Source organism: Podarcis bocagei (genome assembly GCF_964188305.1).
Source record: "Podarcis bocagei genome assembly, chromosome: 7".
NCBI classification, from domain to species: Eukaryota; Metazoa; Chordata; class Lepidosauria; order Squamata; family Lacertidae; genus Podarcis; species Podarcis bocagei.
The window spans coordinates 8,336,833-8,358,483 of record NC_138132.1 but is presented as its reverse complement, the minus strand read 5'-3'; the positions used below and the strand labels follow the sequence as shown (position 1 = coordinate 8,358,483).

Below are 21,651 nucleotides of genomic sequence, written 5' to 3'. Positions count from 1 at the left end.
TTACTTGGACTTTGTTATTATTTTAACTCGCGCACAAAGTACTCATTCCTCGTGGCTATTTGACAGTTTCGTTTTTCATCTTTTAATTTCCATCCATCGTTATAAAATGAAATAGTAATTACTAAAGCAGGGTTGAGCAGTAAACGCGCTTTCACTTTGAAGTAAATGATTCTTTACTGGTGCAACCCCTCCAGTTCATATGCAGTTCATTAGGAATGTATTGTGATTTTATGTGTCAATCACCATGAGATCTACGGATTAACAACAACAACAATTCCCCCCCCCCAAAAAAAAGCCCTTAACAAAATGCAACTACCAGGACTCTTTGGATAAAGGCTATGTACAAATATTATAATAATAATAATAATAATAATAATAATAATAATAATAATAATAATAATAGTAATAATAACTTCATCCAAAAAGGATACATTTTCCCACAACGCTTAACTGATTCCCGATTTTAAGTTTTTAAAAATATTGCTTTTATTGTACGGCTTCTATGTACATTTGTTGTAAACCACTCTGATTTTATTTATTTATTTATTTATCTATCTATCTGATTTATTTTTGCAAATACAGTGGTACCTCGGGTTAAGTACTTAATTCGTTCCAGAGGTCTGTACTTAACCTGAAACTGTTCTTAACCTGAAGCACCACTTTAGCTAATGGGGCCTCCTGCTGCTGCTGCTGCGCCGCCGGAGCACGATTTCTGTTCTCATCCTGAAGCAAAGTTCTTAACCTGAAGCACTATTTCTGGGTTACTGGAGTCTGTAACCTGAAGAGTATGTAACCTGAAGCGTATGTAACCCGAGGTACCACTGCAAATAAATATTTTATAATATATATAAATATTTCTATAAATAAAATTTCGGATCTGGGTGGGGCAGATGGCTGCAGCCATTTTAGGGAGGTGGAAACTGAGGCACACGAAAGAGAACAAAGGATCGGTGGACAGAATCCAGGAGTCCGGCTTCCCAAAATCCCAACGCACGCACACACACACACACACACACACGGTCCATTCCAACTCTATGACATACCCCTTTCGCACATTACAAAATTTTCCCAACGCTTCGTGTGCACTTGGGGAGATCTGGAGACAAACAAGAGAACGTCTCCCTGGCTCTGAGCTGCAGCCCTCGGACACCACTCCCTCAACCACCACCAGAACTCCAAAGCTGGGAAGAGAGCTCCGAGAGATTGGCAAGGTTCCTCGCAAATTCCTTCTGCCCACACAAAGATCTAGTTTTGGCACACAAGAGAGAGGAAAGGAAAGGGAGAGTCGCAAGCCCTGATCGCCCCCAAAGCTCCCCTTTCGGGGAAACCCCGCTTTGCTCGCAGGTAGGGCAGATGGAAAATGTTCACCCAGGAATTCGGATCTGAAATTGGATCGGATCTGTCGAAACAGAGCTCAAAGTAGGGGGGGGGGGCACTCAACAGAAAGCCAACCCAAACCCTGACTTGGAAACGCGTCTCGTGAGATTTCCCATACTTGAGAAACCCGATAGATGCAAGGAAACAATGAGAATTCCGGTCAGCGTGAGTCCCACTCAGATACGATACGATATCTTTATTGTCATTGTCCCAAACAGAACAATGAAATTGAAAAATCTACATAAGACATTCAAAAACCCCTAAAAACTCTGAAACCCCATTTTAAAATACAATATACTATAGAGACTCCTTATACTGTGTTTAAAACCAGAATTGCATTTGGGTAAAAACTGTTTCTCAGGCGGCTAGTCCTAGTCTTTATAGCCCTGTACAGTGGTACCTCTGGTTAAGTACTTAATTCGTTCCGGAGGTCTGTTCTTAACCTGAAACTGTTCTTAACCTGAAGCACCACTTTAGCTAATGGGGCCTCCTGCTGCTGCTGCGCCGCCGGAGCACGATTTCTGTTCTTATCCTGAAGCAAAGTTCTTAACCTGAAGCACTATTTCTGGGTTAGCAGAGTGTGTAACCTGAAACGTATGTAACCCAAGGTACCACTGTACCTTCTTCCAGAAGGCAGAAGCTGAAAGAGATCATTTCCAGGGTGCGCACTATCCTGCGCTATCTCTGCAGCTTTCTTATGGCACCTGAAAGCATAGATTTGATCCGAGGTGGGAAGAGTGCACCCAATTATTCTCTCTGTAGACCCTCTGGAATTAATGTAGGTCCATTCATTTCAGTGTGGGGGGGGTCTACTCTGGCTGGACAAAACCCCAAGGACCTGCTCCCCAAAATTTAGAATATTCTTCAGATGTGTTGCATCAAATGGGAGCGAAGGGCCTGCATATTCCTTTAAGCAGCCAGGAACGAGCTACCGTATTTTCCCGAATATAAAACTAGGGTGTTTTCTTTAAAAATTTGTTTTCATATTTGCCCTCGTCTTATACATGGGTAGCGCATGGGGGGGCCATTTGGTTGCAGCCGTGAGCAGGAGATTTTCTGCGGCGACAGGGTGGGTGATTGGTGGGTCTGTGAAGGCCTGTTTGCAATTGGCTGTCTCTGTGGCAATAGCGCAGTTGATTGGCGGCTGTGGGTCTTTGGGATCATTAGCGGCGGGTGAGCGATTTCCCGCAATTCCACCCCAAAAACAGCTCAACAACTCTGCCGGCGATGGGACAGATGGGAGATGGATTTAGCAATGCATGTGGGTGAGCAATTTTTGGCAACCTTAAATAAAAGCTCAACAGCTCTGTGTCATCTCCCCACCCCACCCCCATTTTCTTAAATTGGAGTCCCCCAAAATATGGCTAGTCTTATACACGGGGGTGGCGCTGTGGGTTAAACCACAGAGCCTAGGGTTTGCCGACCAGAAGGTCGGCGGTTCGAATCCCTGTAACGGGGTGAGCTCCCGTTGCTCGGTCCCTGCTCCTGCCAACCTAGCAGTTCTAAAGCACGTCAAAGTGTAAGTAGATAAATAGGTACCACTCCGGCGGGAAGGAAAACGGCGTTTCCGTGCGCTGCTCTGGTTCTCCAGAACCACATGACCCGGAAGCTGTACGCCGGCTCCCTCGGCCAATAAAGCGAGATGAGCGCCACAACCCCAGAGTCGGTCACAACTGGACCTAATGGTCAGGGGTCCCTTTACCTTTATACACGGGGGCATCTTATTGACGGGAAAGTACGGTACTCTTTTCTGCTCCAGAGAGCCCCTGCAAACTTGGGAAAGTCAGAGCCTCAGTTTTGCCATCTGTGAAAGGGGAACACCGGCAGCCTGCCTCACAGGGTTGTTGTGAGGGCAACCAGCTCTGAGCTTGTTCTCCAGAAACTGGTACTCCAAAGGAGCCTGTCTCTGATCTTGGAAGGATCGCACAATGCACTCCTTGGAGGTTTCTAAGCAGAGGTCGGACAGCCATCTGTCATGGATGTTTTAGTTGAGATACTTGCATTGCCGGGGGTTGGACTAGATGACCCTCGGGTCCCTTCCAGTACAATTCTGAGATTCTATAAGTCCTCATCCTCTGCAACCCTAACCCCACCTGCTCAAGTGGCAGCCCCACTGAAGTCAGAGGGATGTACTTCTGAGTAGGATTGCACCGTAAGTTTAAATGCAGGTAACTTCAAGAACCACACGTGACTTTCCAAAGACATTTGAAGGCAGCCTTGTAATAATAATAATAATAATAATAATAATAATAATAATAATAATAATAATAATAATAATAATAAATAATAATTTATTTGTACCCCGCCCATCTGGCTAGCTTTCTCCAGCCACTCTGGACGGCTTCCAACAAAAATTAAAAATACATTAAAATGTCAAACATTAAAAAATTCCCTTCCCTTGTATTGAGAAGTTTGTAATGCTTAGTGTTTAGTTGTGTTTTTATATTATGTTGGAAGCTGCCCTGAGTGGCTGGAGAAACCCGGTCAGATGGGTAGGGTATAAATCAGGGTCAGCAACCTTTTTCAGCCGTGGGCCGGTCCACTGTCCCTCAGACCATGTGGTGGGCCGGACTATATTTGGGGGGGGGGCGGGGAATGAATGAATTCCTATGCCCCACAAATAACCCAGAGATGCATTTTAAATAAAAAGACACATTCTTCTTCTACTTCTACTACTACTACTACTACTACTACTACTACTACTAATAATAATAATAATAATAATAATAATAATAATTTATTATTTATACCCCGCTCATCTGGCTGAGTTTCCTCAGCCACTCTGGGTGGCTCCCAACAGAATGTTAAAAACACAATATAACATCAAACATTAAAAACTTCCTGAAACAGGGCTGCCTTCAGATGTCTTCTAAAAGTCAGATAGTGGTTTATTTCCTTGACATCTGACAGGAGGGCGTTCCATGGTGCAAGCACCACTACCGAGAAGGCCCTCTGCCTGGTTCCCTGTAGCTTTGCTTCTTGCAGTAAGGGAACCGCCAGAAGGCCCTCGGAGCTGGACCTCAGCGTCCGGGCAGAATGATGGGGGTGGAGACGCTTCTTCAGGTATACTGGGCCGAGGCCGTTTAGGGCTTTAAAGGTCAGCACCAACACTTTGAATTGTGCTCGGAAACTTCCTGGGAGCCAATGTAGGTCTCTCAGGACCAGTGTTATGTGGTCTCGGCGGCCGCTCCCAGTCACCAGTCTAGCTGCCGCATTCTGGATTCGTTGTAGTTTCCGGGTCACCTTCAAAGGTAGCCCCACATAGAGCACATTGCAGGAGTCCAAGCGGGAGATAACCAGAGCATGCACCACTCTGGCAAGACAGTCTGTGGGCAGGTAGGGTCTCAGCCTGTGTACCAGATGGAGCTGGGAGACAGCCGCCCTGGACACAGAATTGACCTGCGCCTCCATGGACAGCTGTGAGTCCAGAATGACTCCCAGGCTGCGCACCTGGTCCTTCAGGGGCACAGTTACCCCATTCAGGACCAGGGAGTCCTCCACACCAGCCCGCCCCCTGTTCCCCAAAAACAGTACTTCTGTCTTATCAGGATTCAACCTCATGTAAAAACACGCTGATTCCCGGACCGTTTGCAGACCGGATTGAGAAGGCGATTGGGCTGCATCCGGCCTCCGGGCCTTTGGTTGCCTACCCCTGTTAAATAATAATCATTATTATTATTTATATTTCACTATTTTACCCCATTTTCTCTGTGTCGTTCCCGGCTCCTGCGTTCTCATTCTTTGCAAAACGCCACGTTTGCAGACGGCTCTGTTCCTACTCTTTATTTATTACCCTCCGAAGCATTTGAATATTTAAATGCACGCCTTCGTACAATCCATTTAAATGAATGCATTCCTATTTATTAAATGCAATTAGAACACTTTTCAGTGCTCAGCACACTCTCGGCTCCGGCTTACTGGAATCCTTGGGAGCGAGTGTGCGTGTGTTTGTGTGTGCTGAGTCGAACCCAAGACTCAGCTGTTGGCCTCAGGCTGTGAGCCAGTTGGTTAGGTTTCAGCTCGCTGGCCTGGGACCTGACAGAGCAGGTCAGCACGGGGAGAAACATCTAACAAAAACCACCCCGGGCGTTGATGTTGTGTTTCCATCTCCTGCCCGCCAGCCAAGCCAATGCTCAGAGATGCTGAAAGGTGCAGTCCTATAAAATCCATAGGGCCACCTCCCTGCTCTCCATGCGTCCCTATTTCCCAGGGACAGGCCTGAATTTACAGAAGCCATCCCAGTTTCTGATTTGATCCTGAAATGTCCCGCTTTTCCTTAGGATGTGTGGCGCTGTTGGGATGCGGGTGGCGCTGTGGGTTAAACCACAAAGCCTGGGACTTGCTGATCAGAAGGTTGGCGGTTCGAATCCCCGCGATGGGGTGAGCTCCCGTTGCTCGGTCCCTGCTCCTGCCCACCTAGCAGTTCAAAAGCATGTCAAAGTGCAAGTAGATAAATAGGTACCACTCCAGCGGGAAGGTAAATGGCGTTTCCATGTGCTGCTCTGGTTCGCCAGAAGCGGCTTAGTCCTGCTGGCCACATGATCCGGAAACTGTACGCCGGCTCCCTCGGCCAATAAAGCGAGATGAGCGCCACAACCCCAGAGTCGGTCATGACTGGACCTAATGGTCAAGGGTACCTTTACCTATTTTCATCGGAGAAATGTTGGAGGGTATGGAGTTATGCGACCCCCGAACCAAGGAGATAAGTAAATATACAACCTTTAGGACAGGCATCCCCAACCTTCGGCCCTCCAGATGTTTTGGCCTACAACTCCCATGATCCCTAGCTAACAGGACCAGTGGTCAGGGATGATGGGAATTGTAGTCCAAAACATCTGGAGGGCCGAAGGTTGGGGATGCCTGCTTTAGAAGATATCTGAAAGCAGCCCTGCATGGGGAAGTTGTTTAATGTTTTATTATGCTTTTTATATGTTGGAAGCGGTCCAGAATGGCTGGGGCCACCCAGTCAGATGGGCGGGGTATAAATAATAAAAATATTATTATTCTTATTATTATTATTGAACAGGATGTCCCTTTTTTTTAATCAGAGGAAATTTTAGGGGGCTTGGACTCTTAGAACATAAGAGCCAATGGTCCATCTCATCCAGAATCCTGTTCTCACACCAGCTTGTTGGAAACCAGCAATCAGGATTCGAACTCAAGATTCGAACCAGCAACTTTGATGCCTCTGACTGTGTTGGCAGGAGAGAGCCATCGTGGCTAGAAGCCGTTACAGGCTTCTTATCCAGCCCTCTTTTAAAGCCACCCCAGTCGGTGGTATCGCAGCCTCCGGTGGCAGTGAGTTCCACAGTCTATGCGCTGAATGAAGAAGTCCTTTCTTGTATCTCCGGCTCGCTGGACGTCCACCAGTTCCAGCGTTGCGAGAGACAGAGAAAAGCTTTCCTCTGTCCCGCCTGGTTTTATAAACTTCCACCCCCTCGCCTGTTCTCTAAACTCTTCCCGCTTCCTTTCCGCTGGGGCTGTTGGGAGAACTGGGGTCTGAGCCAACCTCCTCACCGCTGAGCTGGCAGAAAAAGCAGCAGGGAGGTTTTCCGAGCCACAAGGTGTGATTTCCTGGAACTCAAGGCAGCCAAAAGAAAGTCCTTCTGCAGCCAAGAGCGTGGTTAAACTACGGAACTCCCTCCCACTAGAGGCAGAGATGGCCTTGGATGGCTTTGAAAGAGGATCAGGGAAATTCGCAGAGGATAAGGCTATCCATGGCTTGTCCTGCCTCCTCTGTAAAGGGCTCTCTGCATGCCAGGCGCTGGGAGTCATTTTCTAATGTTCTGTGGGCGTGTTCTGAAATAAAGGTTTTAATCTTAAATTGAATCTGGACACCCCCCACCCAGTTTAAACCCCCCACATGCTAAATCCAAACACTCCGTGTTAGGCCACATTCGCAATGCACATATAAAGCACTCTGATCCCACTCTAAATAGTCATGGCTTCCCCCAAAGGATTCTGGGAGATGTAGTTTAATAATAATAATAATCAGTGCTGTTTTTCTAGAAAAAAGAGGTGCCAAAACACTTCACTTATAACAGCAATGGAGTCCACCTGAGAGGTGCTAGAACTGAGTTCCGGCTGAAAAAAAGCCCTGATGATGATGATGATGATGATTATTATTATTATTATTATTATTATTATTATTATTATTATTTATACCCCACCCATCTGGCTTGGTTTCCACAGCCACTCTGGGCGGCTCCCAACAAAATATTAAAATACAATAACCTATTAAACATTAAAAGCTTCCCTAAACAGGGCTGCCTTCAGATGTCTTCTAAAAATCTGGTAGTTGTTGTTCTCTTTGACATCTGGTGGGAGGGCGTTCCACAGGGCGGGCGCCACCACCGAGAAGGCCCTCTGCCTGGTTCCCCGTAACTTGGCTTCTCACAGTGAGGGAACCGCCAGAAGGCCCTCGGCGCTGGACCTCAGTGTCCAGGCAGATGTTGTTGATGATAATTTTATTATTTCTTGCCACCCATCTGAATAGGCTGCCCCCAGCCACTCTGGGAGGCTTCCAACAAAATATTAGAAAAAATATACCGTATATAAGGATGATGAGAGTTGTCCGGAGACTCCCTTATTCCCCTCCCAGAACTAACATTCCCGGAGTGGTTTAACCATCAACCCCTCTTTCACAGGGAACTCTGGGAACTGTAGTTCTGGGAGGGGAGGGTCTCCCAATAACTCAGCACCCTAAACAACTCCCAGGGGTTTTGGGGGAAGTCACAGCTGTCTAGAGCGGTATCAAAGCGCTTTAAATTTATAGTATGAACATGGTCTTCCTTTGGTCTGTTTTACTGCAGCCTTGCCAAGCTACAGAATGTGGTATCAGGAATCTCTTGAAACTTCCCACCCTGCTTGCCTTGGCTCTCAAATCTCCTAAATCAAGTTTCTAGTCCTTCTAATTATTAAGATAAATAGGTTAGGATGGATGTATTGAATATTATATATGAAATATGCAGCGTTTAAGGGCAAATATGGAAACCGTGGAAGGCAGGTGGGACAGGAAGCCTGTAAAGTGGTGTTTGAAAAATCAATCAATATATACACATATATTAAGTTTCTAGTCCTTAAACTTGGAAGACACGTGGGAGGCACGCAATACTTTTCCTCCGCCTTTAATAAACCTCAGCTGAATCACCTGGCTTAGAGGAAACAACTTGCGGGGCCAAACCAGTCCCCACAGCTCTGCCTTAAAAACATTCACGGGAGGATGTGGGTTTGACCCACGGAAGACCCAGGCCCCGAAATTTGCCCGGGTCTCCACCCGCAGAGCTTTGCCTGGCAGACCCAGAGCGCTGCTGTGGAGAATTAAGCCGTCATCTGGGGAGGAGGCGAGGAAAGTGACTTTGCATCAATTAAGGAGAGAGACTTTAATTAAGTTATTTATCTCCAGATCTCGCTCCTCTTCTCTGCCCTCCCCCCACCCCAGAGGGATGGGCAGAATAACACAAAGAGCTGGGGGGGAGAAGGAGGAGGAGGAATCCCAACCCTTCTTTGCCCTCCCAGAGCTGGAAATCCCCTGGGAGGGAGAGAGAAAGAAAGAGAATATCAAACCGGCCACATTATAGGCTCACCTTTCCGCTGCACATGAGATCTCCATTGCATTTAGCAAGCTCATTTCCACCTTCTGAAATGCAACCCTTCAGAGGCTGTGGGCAGGCGTGGAGGGGGTTATTCAAGCCCAAGGATGCAGCACTCTGCACATGGCTAGGAGCTCCTCACCACACTGAGCTCACAGGCCTGGCTCTGAGTCAGAGTCACATCGCAGCACCTTGAACAAATATTGCTTTGATACCACTTTAACTGTTGCAGAGTCCTGCAAAGAATCCTGGTTTTTTGAGGGGGTATCCCTGGCATGTTGAGGGGGTAATTACAGACCCTCCAAATGTCCCTATTTTCCAGGGACAGTTCCGGATTTAGAGAAGCCGTCCCAGTTTCTGATTTGATCCTAGAATGTCCTGTTTTTCCTTAAAGGTAAAGGTAAGGGGACCCCTGACCATTAGGTCCAGTCGTGGCCGACTCTGGGGTTGTGGCACTCATCTCGCTTTATTGGCCGAGGGAGCCGGCGTACAGCTTCTGGGTCATATGGCCAGCATGACTAAGCCGCTTCTGGCAAACCAGAGCAGCGCACGGAAACGCCATTTACCTTCCCGCCGGAGTGGTACCTATTTATCTACTTGCACTTTGACGTGCTTTCGAACTGCTAGGTTGGCAGGAGCAGGAACTGAGCAACGGGAGCTCACCCCGTCGTGGGGATTCGAACCGCCGACCTTCTGATCAGCAAGCCCTAGGCTCTGTGGTTTAACCCACAGCGCCACCCGCGTCCCTTTCTTTCCTTAGGACGTCCCTATTCTCATCAAAGAAATGTTGGGAGGGAGATGTCTCTACATTCACTGGGGAAATGTCGGAAGGTACGGAATGGGATGTCCCTATTTTCTTCAGAGAAAGGTTGGAGGATATGTGATTGTGAGGAATCGCTCGCCTGCCTCTCCATCCCTCACCTGGAGAAAAGCTTTAATGATGAGTGACACAACCTTACGCATGCTTACTCAAAAGTAGGTCTCTTCAAGTCCCATGGGACTAATTCTCAGGTAAGTGGGCATAGGGGACGCGGGTGGCGCTGTGGGTTAAACCACAGAGCCTAGGGCTTGCTGATTAGAAGGTTGGCGGTTCGAAAGCACAAAGTGCAAGTGGATAAATAGGTACCGCTCCGGCAGGAAAGTAAACGGTGTTTCTGTGCGTTGCTCTGGTTCGCCAGAAGCGGCTTAGTCATGCTGGCCACATGACCTGGAAGCTGTACACCGGCTCCCTCAGCCAGTAAAGCGAGATGAGTGCCGCAACCCCAGAGTCGGTCACGACTGGACCTAATGGTCAGGGGTCCCTTTACCTTTACCTATTAAAAACAAAGCGTGTGTTGATTTTCTCTCAAAATTCTGGGCCTCTTATTTTTATCCACACCGAAATGTCCCTTAATGTCATCCAAATCGGGGAAAAGACCTCCTATTCCCCCGTGAATGGGCAGAGAGCGTTTTCTTTCGCTCCTTTTAACCTGATGAAAAGTGTTCTTTTCAAATGCCTGGGTAGAAGCTTTTCAACTGGCCTCCAGCACACCCTACTGATGCTTTTTTGGGGCGCGATCTCTGTTTGTACAGGCTGGTCTGCCCTTTCTGTTTTGTTCCTTTTAAAAGGTCCACCTGGATTTGGAAAGACAGCGAGAGCGAGGAAAGCCCAGCCGTCCCTCTCCTCCGGCCCTGGGAAAGGTCACGGAGCACCAATGACCTTTGACTCTATGGGGCCCAGCCCAGATGCCTTTCCCCACCACAAGGGCACGGCCGCTAAGTGGGTGGGATGCTTTGGCTCTGGGTTAAAAGCTTCCGCTGGCTTGTATATTCCGCTCCGTCCATCTGCCTCTCATTTTCCCTTCTCCGAGCGGATGGCGGAAATCGCTTTGGAAATACCTGTCTGGGGTCAGGGCTGTGCCAAAGGTTTGCTGGCACAAGCAAGGCTGGCGCCAGAAACTGGCATCCTTGGGCATTTGTTGTTGGAGACCTCGCACTCTGTGCCCTGGCGGTTCCTTTCGCCTACCAGTCTCCCCACCAGCAAGCAGTGCTGGGAATCCCAAGCCTCTAGCTGCCATTTTAATTTCCCAGAATGCCCTGGACTTAGCCACGTTCCAGGGCATTGTGGGATATTTAAATGGTGGGTAGGTGCCCCTCTACCCACTGCCGCCAGGTAGGAGTGCCAGGGCCCACGAACAAAAAGCACCATGGGAGCAGCCCTAATCCTCTGCCACAATGGGTTAATTGTGTCCGGCTGTTAACCAGAAGGTTGGTGGTTCGAATCCACCCCGGAATGGCTGTGGGCAGGATTCCTGCTTCGCAGAGGGTTGGACTGGATAACTCTTGGGGTCATAGTAGTAGTATAGTATCATAGTATCATAGAGTTGGAAGAGACCACAAGGGCCATCGAGACCAACCCCCTGCCAAGCAGGAAACACCATCAGAGCACTCCTGACATATGGTTGTCAAGCCTCTGCTTAAAGACCTCCAAAGAAGGAGACTCCACCACACTCCTGGGCAGCAAATTCCACTGTCGAACAGCTCTTACTGTCAGGAAGTTCTTCCTAATGTTTAGGTGGAATCTTCTTTCTTGTAGAAGTTGGGTCCCTTCCAACTCGTATGATTCTACTTCAGTTGAGACAAAGCACCCTTAAACTTTGAGCCGGTCCTGAGGAAGAACGGAGACAAGTTCTTCGGCATCACTTCCGAAAAGAAGGACATGCTTCTTGTAGATTTCACTTCTCAAGCCGAAAGCCAAATTCTGCCATCTGTGCTTTGTATTAATTTACTCTGCAAGTGTTGGTCTTCCACCAGGGTGGCCACTTAACGCCACCCTGCAAAAAGAGATTTGTATTTTTTAAAAAAGGCTAAAAGAGATTTTAAAAAGGCTAAAAGAGATAATTTTTATGCATAGCTGAAAATTTAGAAATACTCTAATTTATAAACAGAAATGGAAGCAGTCCAGGTGCCCATTTGGCTTGCTGTCCTAGATTAGGGTTCCTCCTCCTCCTCCTCCTCCTCCTCCTCCTCCTCCTCCTCCTCCTCCTTCTTCTTCTCACCTGGAGTACTGTGTCCAGTTCTGGGCACCACAATTCAAGAAGGACACTGACAAACTGGAACGTGTCCAGAGGAGGGCAACCAAAATGGTCAAAGGCCTGGAAACGATGCCTTATGAGGAACGGCTAAGGGAGCTGGGCATGTTTAGCCTGGAGAAGAGGAGGTTAAGGGGTGATATGATAGCCATGTTCAAATATATAAAAGGATGTCACATAGAGGAGGGAGAAAGGTTGTTTTCTGCTGCTCCAGAGAAGCGGACACGGAGCAATGGATCCAAACTACAAGAAAGAAGATTCCACCTAAACATTAGGAAGAACTTCCTGACAGTAAGAGCTGTTTGACAGTGGAATTTGCTGCCAAGGAGTTTGGTGGAGTCTCCTACTTTGGAGGTCTTTAAGCAGAGGCTTGACAACCATATGTCAGGAGTGCTCTGATGGTGTTTCCTGCTTGGCAGGGGGTTGGACTCGATGGTCCTTGTGGTCTCTTCCAACTCTATGATTCTATTCTTCTTCTTCTTCTTCTTCTTCTTCTTCTTCTTCTTCCACCTTTATTGTCCAAGGATCTCAAGGTTCTCGTCCCTCATTTCACCCTCGCAACAACCCTGTGAGGTGGGTTAGACTGAGAGATGGAGATTGGCCCAGGCTTACCCAGTGAGCATCATGGTCGAGTGGGGGATTCGAACCCTGCTAACTCTGACCATTGCAGCGACAACCTTTGGAAGAGAGGACTGCCTTCTGCAAAAATGGCTGCCCTAAGGGGGTCATGGTTCTTGGCTCAAGGAGATATGCAGGGGAAGAAAGATGCTGTCCTCCAAAAGGTTATCAACGGCTCAAAACATACCAGGGCAGCTGGAAGGTGCATGAGGAACAGCGCACAGAGTTAAACTCTGGAACTCACTGCCACCAGTCAGCAATAGCCACCAAGTTGGATGGCTTTAAAAGAACATTAGGCAAATTCATGGAGGGGGAAGGGTATCAGTGGCTGTGCTCTCATGGATGGAGGCAGTAACGCTTCTGCTGGAGATCGCAGGAGAGAGGAGAGTGATCCTGTGTTCGAGTCCTGTTTTCTGGTTTCCCAGGTGAGCCATTGGCCCGATCTGGTAGGGCATTTGCTTAAGGCTGCAATCCTATGACCACTTAAAGGTAAAGGTAAAGGGACCCCTGACTCTGGGGTTGTGGCGCTCATCTCGCTTTATTGGCCGAGGGAGCCGGCGTACAGCTTCCGGGTCATGTGGCCAGCATGACTAAGCCGCTTCTGGCAAACCAGAGCAGTGCACGGAAAGCCGTTTACCTTCCCGCCGGAGTGGTACCTATTTATCTACTTGCACTTTGACGTGCTTTCAAACTGCTAGGTTGGCAGGAGCAGGGACCGAGCAACGGGAGCTCACCCCATCGAGGGGATACGAACCTTCTGATCAGCAAGCCCTAGGCTCTGTGGTTTAACCCACAGCGCCACCCGTATCCCTTTTTGTTTTCAATACCAGGGCTTTAAAGAGCTGCAGGTGGCTAGCATCCTCTTTGTAGAATCATAGAGTTGGAAGGGACCTCAAGTCCAACCCTCTGCAAAGCTGGAATCCTCTTGGTAAAAGAGGACTGAGAGGGCACCCAATTGCCACATCAAATTATTATTATTTATTACTATTATTAGCTGCATTGCTCATAAAAATGACTTGAAGCAACTTGCAAGCACAGCAGAAATCAGTTTCAGTGGTACCTCGGGTTAAGTACTTAATTTGTTCCGGAGGTCTGTACTTAACCTGAAACTGTTCTTAACCTGAAGCACCACTTTAGCTAATGGGGCCTCCTGCTGCTGCCGCACCGCCGGAGCCCGATTTCTGTTCTCATCCTGAAGCAAAATTCTTAACCTGAAGCACTATTTCTGGGTTAGCGGAGTCTGTAACCTGAAGCGTATGTAACCTGAAGCATATGTAACCTGAGGTACCACTGTACAATGAACAGAATCAATGGAAACCTCAACAAGCAAACACATGGATACAAGTAAAAGGCAGGTCTAGCAGATCCTGTCCCACCAAAACAAGTTGTTATGGGTTACATTCGATTCTCGCGAGAGAAGGGATGTCAACAGAAGCAGCCGCACCCATAAACGCTGGGAAATCTATCCTGGCACCCACCCAGCCCGTCGCTTGAGCCACAATGTGCTGGGGAGGGGGGTGTTCCTTAGCCCTGGGACCTGTTTCAAATAGCAGCTCCCCACCACGGAATACTTAAACGGCTACTCATATAGAGAAGAGTACCTCTGAACACGTGCAGAGCGTCTCTTCCCTATCCGGCAGGCCAGGCATGAGCGTCAACCCTCTTTTTGGAAAACAAGCAAGACCACACCCGACACCAGATCTGGATCTGGTAGAGGCAGAGAGCAAAGATCGCTTCAGGTTAGGAGCGGATCCACGCCCTGTATTTTCACCCTTTCAAGACAGAATCTGAAAGGGAGAGCGGGTGTGTGGGGAGCCAAGAAGGCGTTTCCCCCTCTCCTAGCAACCGTCTGCAGCTCCCGACTTTGAGAACAAGGGTTGCCACATCCAGGTCTTTGCAGGTTCTTCTGCTGTTAAGAACAGCTTGGAGAGACAACTTGGCCAGGATGCAACTTTTGCCCTCCCTGTGTTTCCGTAGGGGGAGAAGCTGCAAGTGGCAGAATTCCCCCTTTCAACATATAATCTCAAAAGGGACAGGAGTCTTCCCAGGTCCTGGGGGTCCTGACGCTAGGACCTATCCTATCCTTTACGACACGATAATCTTTATTGCCATCGTCCCATACAGAATGACGAAATTGAAATTTTCGAAATTGAAACTTTCCCACCTCCATTTGGGGGTGAAGGGCAAGGAACGGGGTTCCCTCTGCTCAGAATCTTCCCCCCATTTCCCACCGGGCTAATATAACCGGAGACCTAATTAATTAGAACGAGGAAATGGAACACACAAACAAACACACACACCTATCTCTGTGTCTTTGGCATCGGAGGCAGCCGGATAAAAGCTCCGGAAATCAATAAATCACTAGGCAGGCAGTTTGTACAGGAGCTGCCTTGCCCAGTTGATTGGCCAAGTGAGATATTGCATCTGCCTCAGTTCCCCCAGGGGAAAAGAGAGTCGAAGCAAAGTCCATCTGGCTCTCCTCTCCCCTGGCTCTCTGCTGTTCCCTCCCCCTCGGCCCCTCGCCAAGAGCACCTGGGTCCCATGCTAGCAAAAGAAACTGGCTCCGATTTCAGATGTTAACACCCCCCCCCAAAAAAAAAATATCGCCACCCTTCATGAAGGGAGATTTTTGTGGAGTGAATGGAAATGGTTTGCAATTGGATAGACTTAAGACAGCAGGAGGAGGGGAGAGTATGCAAGCTTCTGGGTTTCACAGAGCTCTGCGCCATCCCTGACGCAATGTGCCAAAGCGTTCTGTGAAACGCTAAAGCTTGCACACCGGCTTCAGTTAATCCAGGCATTTCTCTCTTTGTCTGCACCTTTTCCTATGCTTTAGGTTGTGAAGTCAGAGCAGTGCCTGGAATGAGTTTGTGCCCCTTCCTAGTCAAGAAAAAATGGCTGACAAGACGCCTGGTTGTATTCTCAGCTCCGGAAGGGGAATGTTACCTAGTGAGGAGAATGACAGGGAACTTGGCTTCAGATTTCAGGGCCCAAAACTGAGACCTGGGGGCGGCCCCTGGTGATGTCACGATGGGAGGCCCTAGTGATGTCACAAGGTAGACCCTGGAGACGGAAGTTAATTGGGAGAAGGGAGCAGAGAGGGGAACATTCCTCAGAGCATCTATGCGATAATTTGCAGCCAGCTCCAGCTAGGCTGAAGCTTGTAAACCGCATGCACAGTCTTCTTAATTTCTTTAAAAAATATTATTAATTATTATTATTATTATATTTATTTATATCCCGCCTTTTCCCCAGATTCAAGGCAGCTCACACAAATCAAAGCAACAAAACACAGAAGGCTAACTACATGCAGAAGGCAATAGCTGAAAAGCAATTGAACTATATCAGAATTAAAACATTTCTGTTAAAAGAAAAATAGTGAAAACAGTGTAGAACTATTTAAATTGAAGCCACTTGCCCACCTGGAAGGGGGAGCGGGCAGACTTCAGGTCAGGCCTGAAGATCTGGCACCCTAGCGAAGTGAAGAGAGACCCTGAGTATGTGCAGAATGCCATTCCCCCCATCACCACTGAGCCAGGGCATCTGAGTCAGAGGGCTGCATCTGCCAGCTTCCTTAAGCTCCGGTGCTTATTTCCCTCCCTGCCCCCTGAGGAATTCGCAAGCTCCCCTCTTAGTGGCACCCATACCTGCCACCCACCCACCCACCAAGAGAAGGACCCCGAATCCACCTTACCGGCCAGGCAAAATCAAAGGGGATCACCACCCTGCCGGCGTGATCGCTCTTCTTCTGGTGACCGGTGGAGAAGACGTTGCTCCCTAGGACGGGTGTGGTGGCAGCTCCCAGCACGCAGGGCCCCCCGGGCAGAGCCCGCAGCTGGTATTCCTTGAGGCAGACCCGGAAGAAGGTGTGGCATTGCTGCGCCACGGGGCACGGCGGATCCAGGCCCCCGCGGCAGCACCGCCCGTCAGCCAGCACTCCTTTCTCGTTGCGGGCAAAGCGGATCTGCAGCTCGAAGGTTCCTGCCGCCTCGGAGACCTGGAAGGGGCAGAGAAGACCGAGAGGAAAGATTGGGGCGGTTGACCTACGGAACTCATTGCTACAGGAGGCGGAGGCGGCCCCCAATTTGGGCAGCTCTGAAAGAGGGTGGTAGACAAATCCATCGAGACACTTGGCCTTCAAAGCTGGAGGCAACAATGTTTCTGAAGGTCTGTTGCGAAAACAGCAGGAGGGGAGAGAGAGGGGCCTTGTGTTCGAATCCTGGCGGCTGGTTTCCCACAGGTGTCTGGCTGTCCCCTGTGAGAACAGGATGCTGGGCTAAAAGGGCCATTGGCCTGATCCTGCAAACTCTTCCTGTGTTCTTATGAAAGAGGCACATTTGTCATTAAAAAAAAAAAGATTTTATTGAAGTAATCAAATGAATTGATAAAATAAAAAATTGAAAGTACAAAAAATCAGCACAGTATATCTGGGGGAGACTTAATATGAGGCTGCAAAAGTACTCAAGGCCGTTAAAACCAAATTTCGTCCTGTACTGTCCACTGCTCAGCCAATGCTTAAACTCCAACCAAAAAATGGCATCCGAATCTGTCCTCCTGGTCTGACAGTGATTTCGGATTTCAGTGATTTCAGACCCAAAAGATCGGCCGCATCCAGAGTTCTGATGCTGTTGACAGCAGCAAGGCCAAATGCCTTTGGGTGTTCACGGGCAGGAAAAATATTTTTCGTTTTCATGTTCTGTATGGCGCTGCCCTTCTCCCCCAGCCCCACCCACATCCCCAGTTGTACGGACTTCTTGGGGATTTTCACATGCGCACACACACACACACAAAGCAGAAATTATGCCCCTAGATCTGGCTATCAGGATCAGGGCTGGCTGTGAATCAGAGCCGGGCTCCAGAACCTGTTCCATAGATTCACAGAAATGTATAATTGGAAGGGACCGCAAGGGTCATCCAACTCCCTGCATTGCAATATTTCACCCAACACAGGACTCGAACCCACAGCCCCGAGATTAAGAGCCTTATGCTCTACCAACTGAGCTAACCAGCCTCAAGTGCCAGGGCTTGATTGTTAAGCTACACATAATCACGGAAATGGTCTCTCTGAGCATATGTGGAGTGCATCTCCTTATGCACAGCCACCCAAACAGCTACGGCTGTGCAGTCCCTGAGCACGTGCAGAGAGGTGCTCCTTTGCTAGAGAGAAACCCGCCCAGGTCACAAACCTCACACGCGGCAGAAATTTCCAAGCTTGCCCTTGCGGCCTGTTCCCTGGCAAAGGAACATCTGCACATGCTCAGGGGAACCCACGAAAAAGAAGGAGCTTGCAGAGAAAACTCGCTCTCAGACTGGGAATGCCAACTGTACATCTTTGGCTGTGGATAGGGAAACGAACTCTGCACGCGTTCAGAGGCACCCTTTCCATTATTGAGCACATCACACTGCGAGGTCAAAGCAGGTCCTTCAGGTTGGTTGGGCCCCGATCCCAGGCCAAGGTAACCAGGTCTGGGGGCATGATTTCTACTCAGGGAGGGGCAAGAGCGCCCCGAATTTAACGCCCAACTCTGAGATCCCCACTTACGAAACTGCTAGGAATTAATGTATTTTGGTTGGAAGGGAGAGTGTTGCCCGCTGGGGGCAAGGGGTCGAAATGTCCCCCACCTCCTTCCCCGCTCGTAGCTGGGGAGGCCGGATCCGTTCCCTGCCCTCCCCAATGAGGAAATCCATCTTCCCTAGGGGGGCGCTGGGCGTTACTGGAATCGCAGCAGGCAGGATTTCACCTCTACAGAGAGCCCTTTGGGCAGGGAGGCTCCTCATTCTCCCCTTTGCGCCCGCCAGATGTGGAGCCACAGGGATGCCACATGCCACCAGCAGGAGGGAGGCTGCTGCCCACCTGGTCCAGCCCACCCGGCCCTTGCCAGCTCCTCACAGGACTCTGCGGCCTCCGGAACATTTGCAGCGGCAAGAAAGGAAGCTTTTCTCTCAAAAACACACACACACGGACGCACCAACCCTGCCAGCCTTTTGTTTCATGTCTGAACAAGGAAATCAAACCCGAGCCAGCAGCAGGCGCCCCAGGTGCGAAATCCACGGAGCGCCCTGCCTCCGTGCCAAGCACCACGGGACCCGATCCACCGGGAAGTCCCCATTCCGCCGAAATGAAACAGGAGGCACGCAAGTGCTCTTGCACAACGGGAGGTGGGCCCAGGGAGACAGCGGGGTGCAGTGGTTAGAGCAGGGGTAGGCAACCCAAGGCCCGGGGGCCGGATGAGGCCCATTTGCCCTCTAAATCCGGCCTGCAGATGGTCCAGGAATCAGAGTGTTTTTACATGAGTAGAAGGTGCGCTTTTATTTAAAATGCATCTCTGGGTTATTTGTGGGGCATAGGAATTCATTCATTTCCCCCCAAAAAATATAGTCTGGCCCCCCACATGGTCTGAGGGACAGTGGACCGGCCCACGGCTGAAAAAGGAGGAGAGGAAGGGTAGAAAGGAAACTGCCTGGGATAACTCAATTGAGAGAGACTCTTAATCTCCGGGTTGTGGGTTCGAGTCCCACATTAGGCAAAATATTTCTGCATTGCAGGGGGTTGGACTAGATGACCCCGGGGTCCCTTTCAACTCTACAGTTCTAGGAAACAAAATCTGGTTGGACTAAGGATGTTAGACTAGACAGCCCTTTGTCCTGATCCAACTATAGCCCCCCCCCCGATGATATTAGGGGCTCCCACACAGTCCACTTTCCATGCGGCTCCTACAGAAAACCCAATCAAAGGATCGGGGCCCTCAGATCTGCCTCTTAATGGCGCCCAAACCTCACAGCCTGAAAAGACTCGGCCGGCTGTGCCTCCCTAACCCGCTCTGACTTCGGAGATGCTGCCAGTCGTGGGGCGAGCTTGACTCAAAGCTGCCTCTGGGATGGGGTGACTGCTTCCCTCCCAGCCCAGAGATGCAGCTGACTCTGGGGTGGAGCAGAGCAGCTGCCAACCTGCCACACAGCACAGCAGCAGTCGAACCAAAAGCAAGATCGCATGCCCTCTTCTCACCCCTGGTTGGTGGCAGCGGGGAAAACACGGGGAGGTCGCAGGGGCTTCATCCTGCAGGTTCCTTGGAAGTGAGCGGGGGGGGGGCAGATAGGACCCTCTAGGATCCTGCAAACAAATGTCCCAACTGCAAACGGAAGCCCAGTACAGCAGGGTCTGATCCAGTGCCAGAGCTACCCCAGGGGATGAGGCTGGTTCAACACTAAAGAGAGTTTAACCAGTTTAACCAGGTTCCTTCCTGGAACTGGGAACTGGGGGAACTGTAGTTCTGTGACGGGAAGGGGGGGCCTGGGAAAATCTCTAATAACAGAGCAATCTGGATGCCTCGTCAAACTACAAATCCCAGCAGTGGTGTAGAGTGGGTTGTCAGCACCCGGGGCAAGGCAAGTAATTTGCGCCCCCTAACCCGTGGATTTGCGCCCCCTAACCCTACCCCCCAGATGTTGTGCCCGGTGCGGCCGGCCCCCCCTGCACCCCCCACGCTACGCCACTGAATCCCAGCCTTTTTTTTTTTTTAGAGGGGGAGGCAGAAAGTTGTTGCTCAACTGGTATATCAAGCAAACTGAGAGAACGATCCGGCGCATAGTGCCTTCACAGGCGCTTACTCCCTGCAGTCGGTGTGTCACCAGATGCCCCAAAGATGGTGGCATGTTGACTCAGGCAAGGGAGCACCCCCCCTATGATCACAGATCTCCCCCCCAGTCTGTTCCCCGCCCCCCTGAAAAAACATCCCCTCTCTCAAACCCATTTCAGCAGCTTCTGGGGCAAAGACACAAAGCCAGCTCAGGATCCAACCAAGCAGGCGCTGGAGCGAGTGTGGAGGTGCAGACATGCTCTCCACATGGCGCATTGATGCTCCCCGCCTTGTGGCTGGCCAGCAAGACACCACGCCTAGCTCTCAAAGGTATTGTGCCGTCCAGTTCTCTCTCTCTGGGCAGTGTGCGATGCGCAGAGACCAGAGCGCAAAGGGTTCTCAGAGGTTGGCATGGGCAAGGTGGCACCTGGAGGCGGTTGAGAGCCCGGAGACGGGTGCAAAGCAGCCTGACACTCAGCGGTGCCCACACCCAGCCAAAGAGCCCGGGTGCCATGGTGCCTCTCTCCAAATGCCACCCCAGAGAGAATTCTAGGCACCCCTACCACCCAAACCCTGCAGCTCTCAACTTGGGGTAAACAGAGGCTGGGCATGCATGGGCAAAGTTGGCACCTGCCTCTCCCAGCGTGGGGTTGGTGCGCCCATTTCAAGCGCCCACCCCACCCGCGAGTGTTGGAGAGGCGTGACTGGGTGCCCCAATCGGGCACCTCCCGGGCACCCAGCAAAAGGCTTCGGGTGGGTGTCCCAGAAGCGGGGGTCTCACCTGGGGCCTCGCGTAGCAGAGGAGGAAGACGAAGGTGCACAGCACGTCGCCAGGGGTCCTCCGCCGTCTCATTGTGCTGGCGGCGGTGGGTGGCGGGCAACCCCCTGCCCCTCGGCCGCGGCGCCCCGGCAATGGGAGCCCCTGGCCGGTCGCCCAGCGCGGGGCATCCAGGACTCGCTGCCCAGGCCACGCCGCCGACGGTGCCCAACCTCCCGGGAGCGCAGCTCCGATTCGGATCGGGAAGCGGAGCCAGAGCCGTCGCTGCTGCTGCTGCCGAAGACGCCCGGCTGCGCTCTGGCTGCGCTGGGCAGGGCCGCCTGACATCACGCGCGCCGGGGTGGAGCCTCGTCGCCCGGCCACTTTCCCTGGCCCTCCGCCCAGCCAAGGGGGCGGCGGCCGCGGCGGCAGCAGCAGCATCGTTTCCCGACCCTCCGGGGCAGGGAGGGGGCGGCACCGGGACCGGCCAGGAGGAGCAACCGGTTCCTTCGCGGCGCGCGGGTTCTTTGCGCCCAGGGCGCGCCAGCCGGAGGAACGCTGCGTCTCCTCCTCCTGGCGAGGGATGGAGCGCGCGGACTCGGGCCGGCAGCGCGCCCGTGGGTGCCTGCACGGGCCGGCAGCAGCGGCAGCAGCTCCTC

At 50.7% G+C, this 21,651-nt stretch overlaps 1 protein-coding gene across 1 annotated transcript in view; it reads right to left on the bottom strand.

Moving 5' to 3' along the window:
- LOC308591478 (uncharacterized protein) overlaps positions 1-21,433 on the bottom strand; it is a gene marked incomplete at its 5' end in the record, with an annotated part of 53,644 nt that extends 32,211 nt beyond the window's left edge. The window contains 2 exons of the mRNA XM_081202244.1: positions 16,353-16,655; positions 21,017-21,433. Coding sequence (XP_081058370.1) covers positions 16,353-16,655; positions 21,017-21,433 — 720 coding nt within the window. The remainder of the gene's footprint in view (positions 1-16,352; positions 16,656-21,016) is intronic.
- Positions 21,434-21,651: the final 218 nt, after the last annotated feature.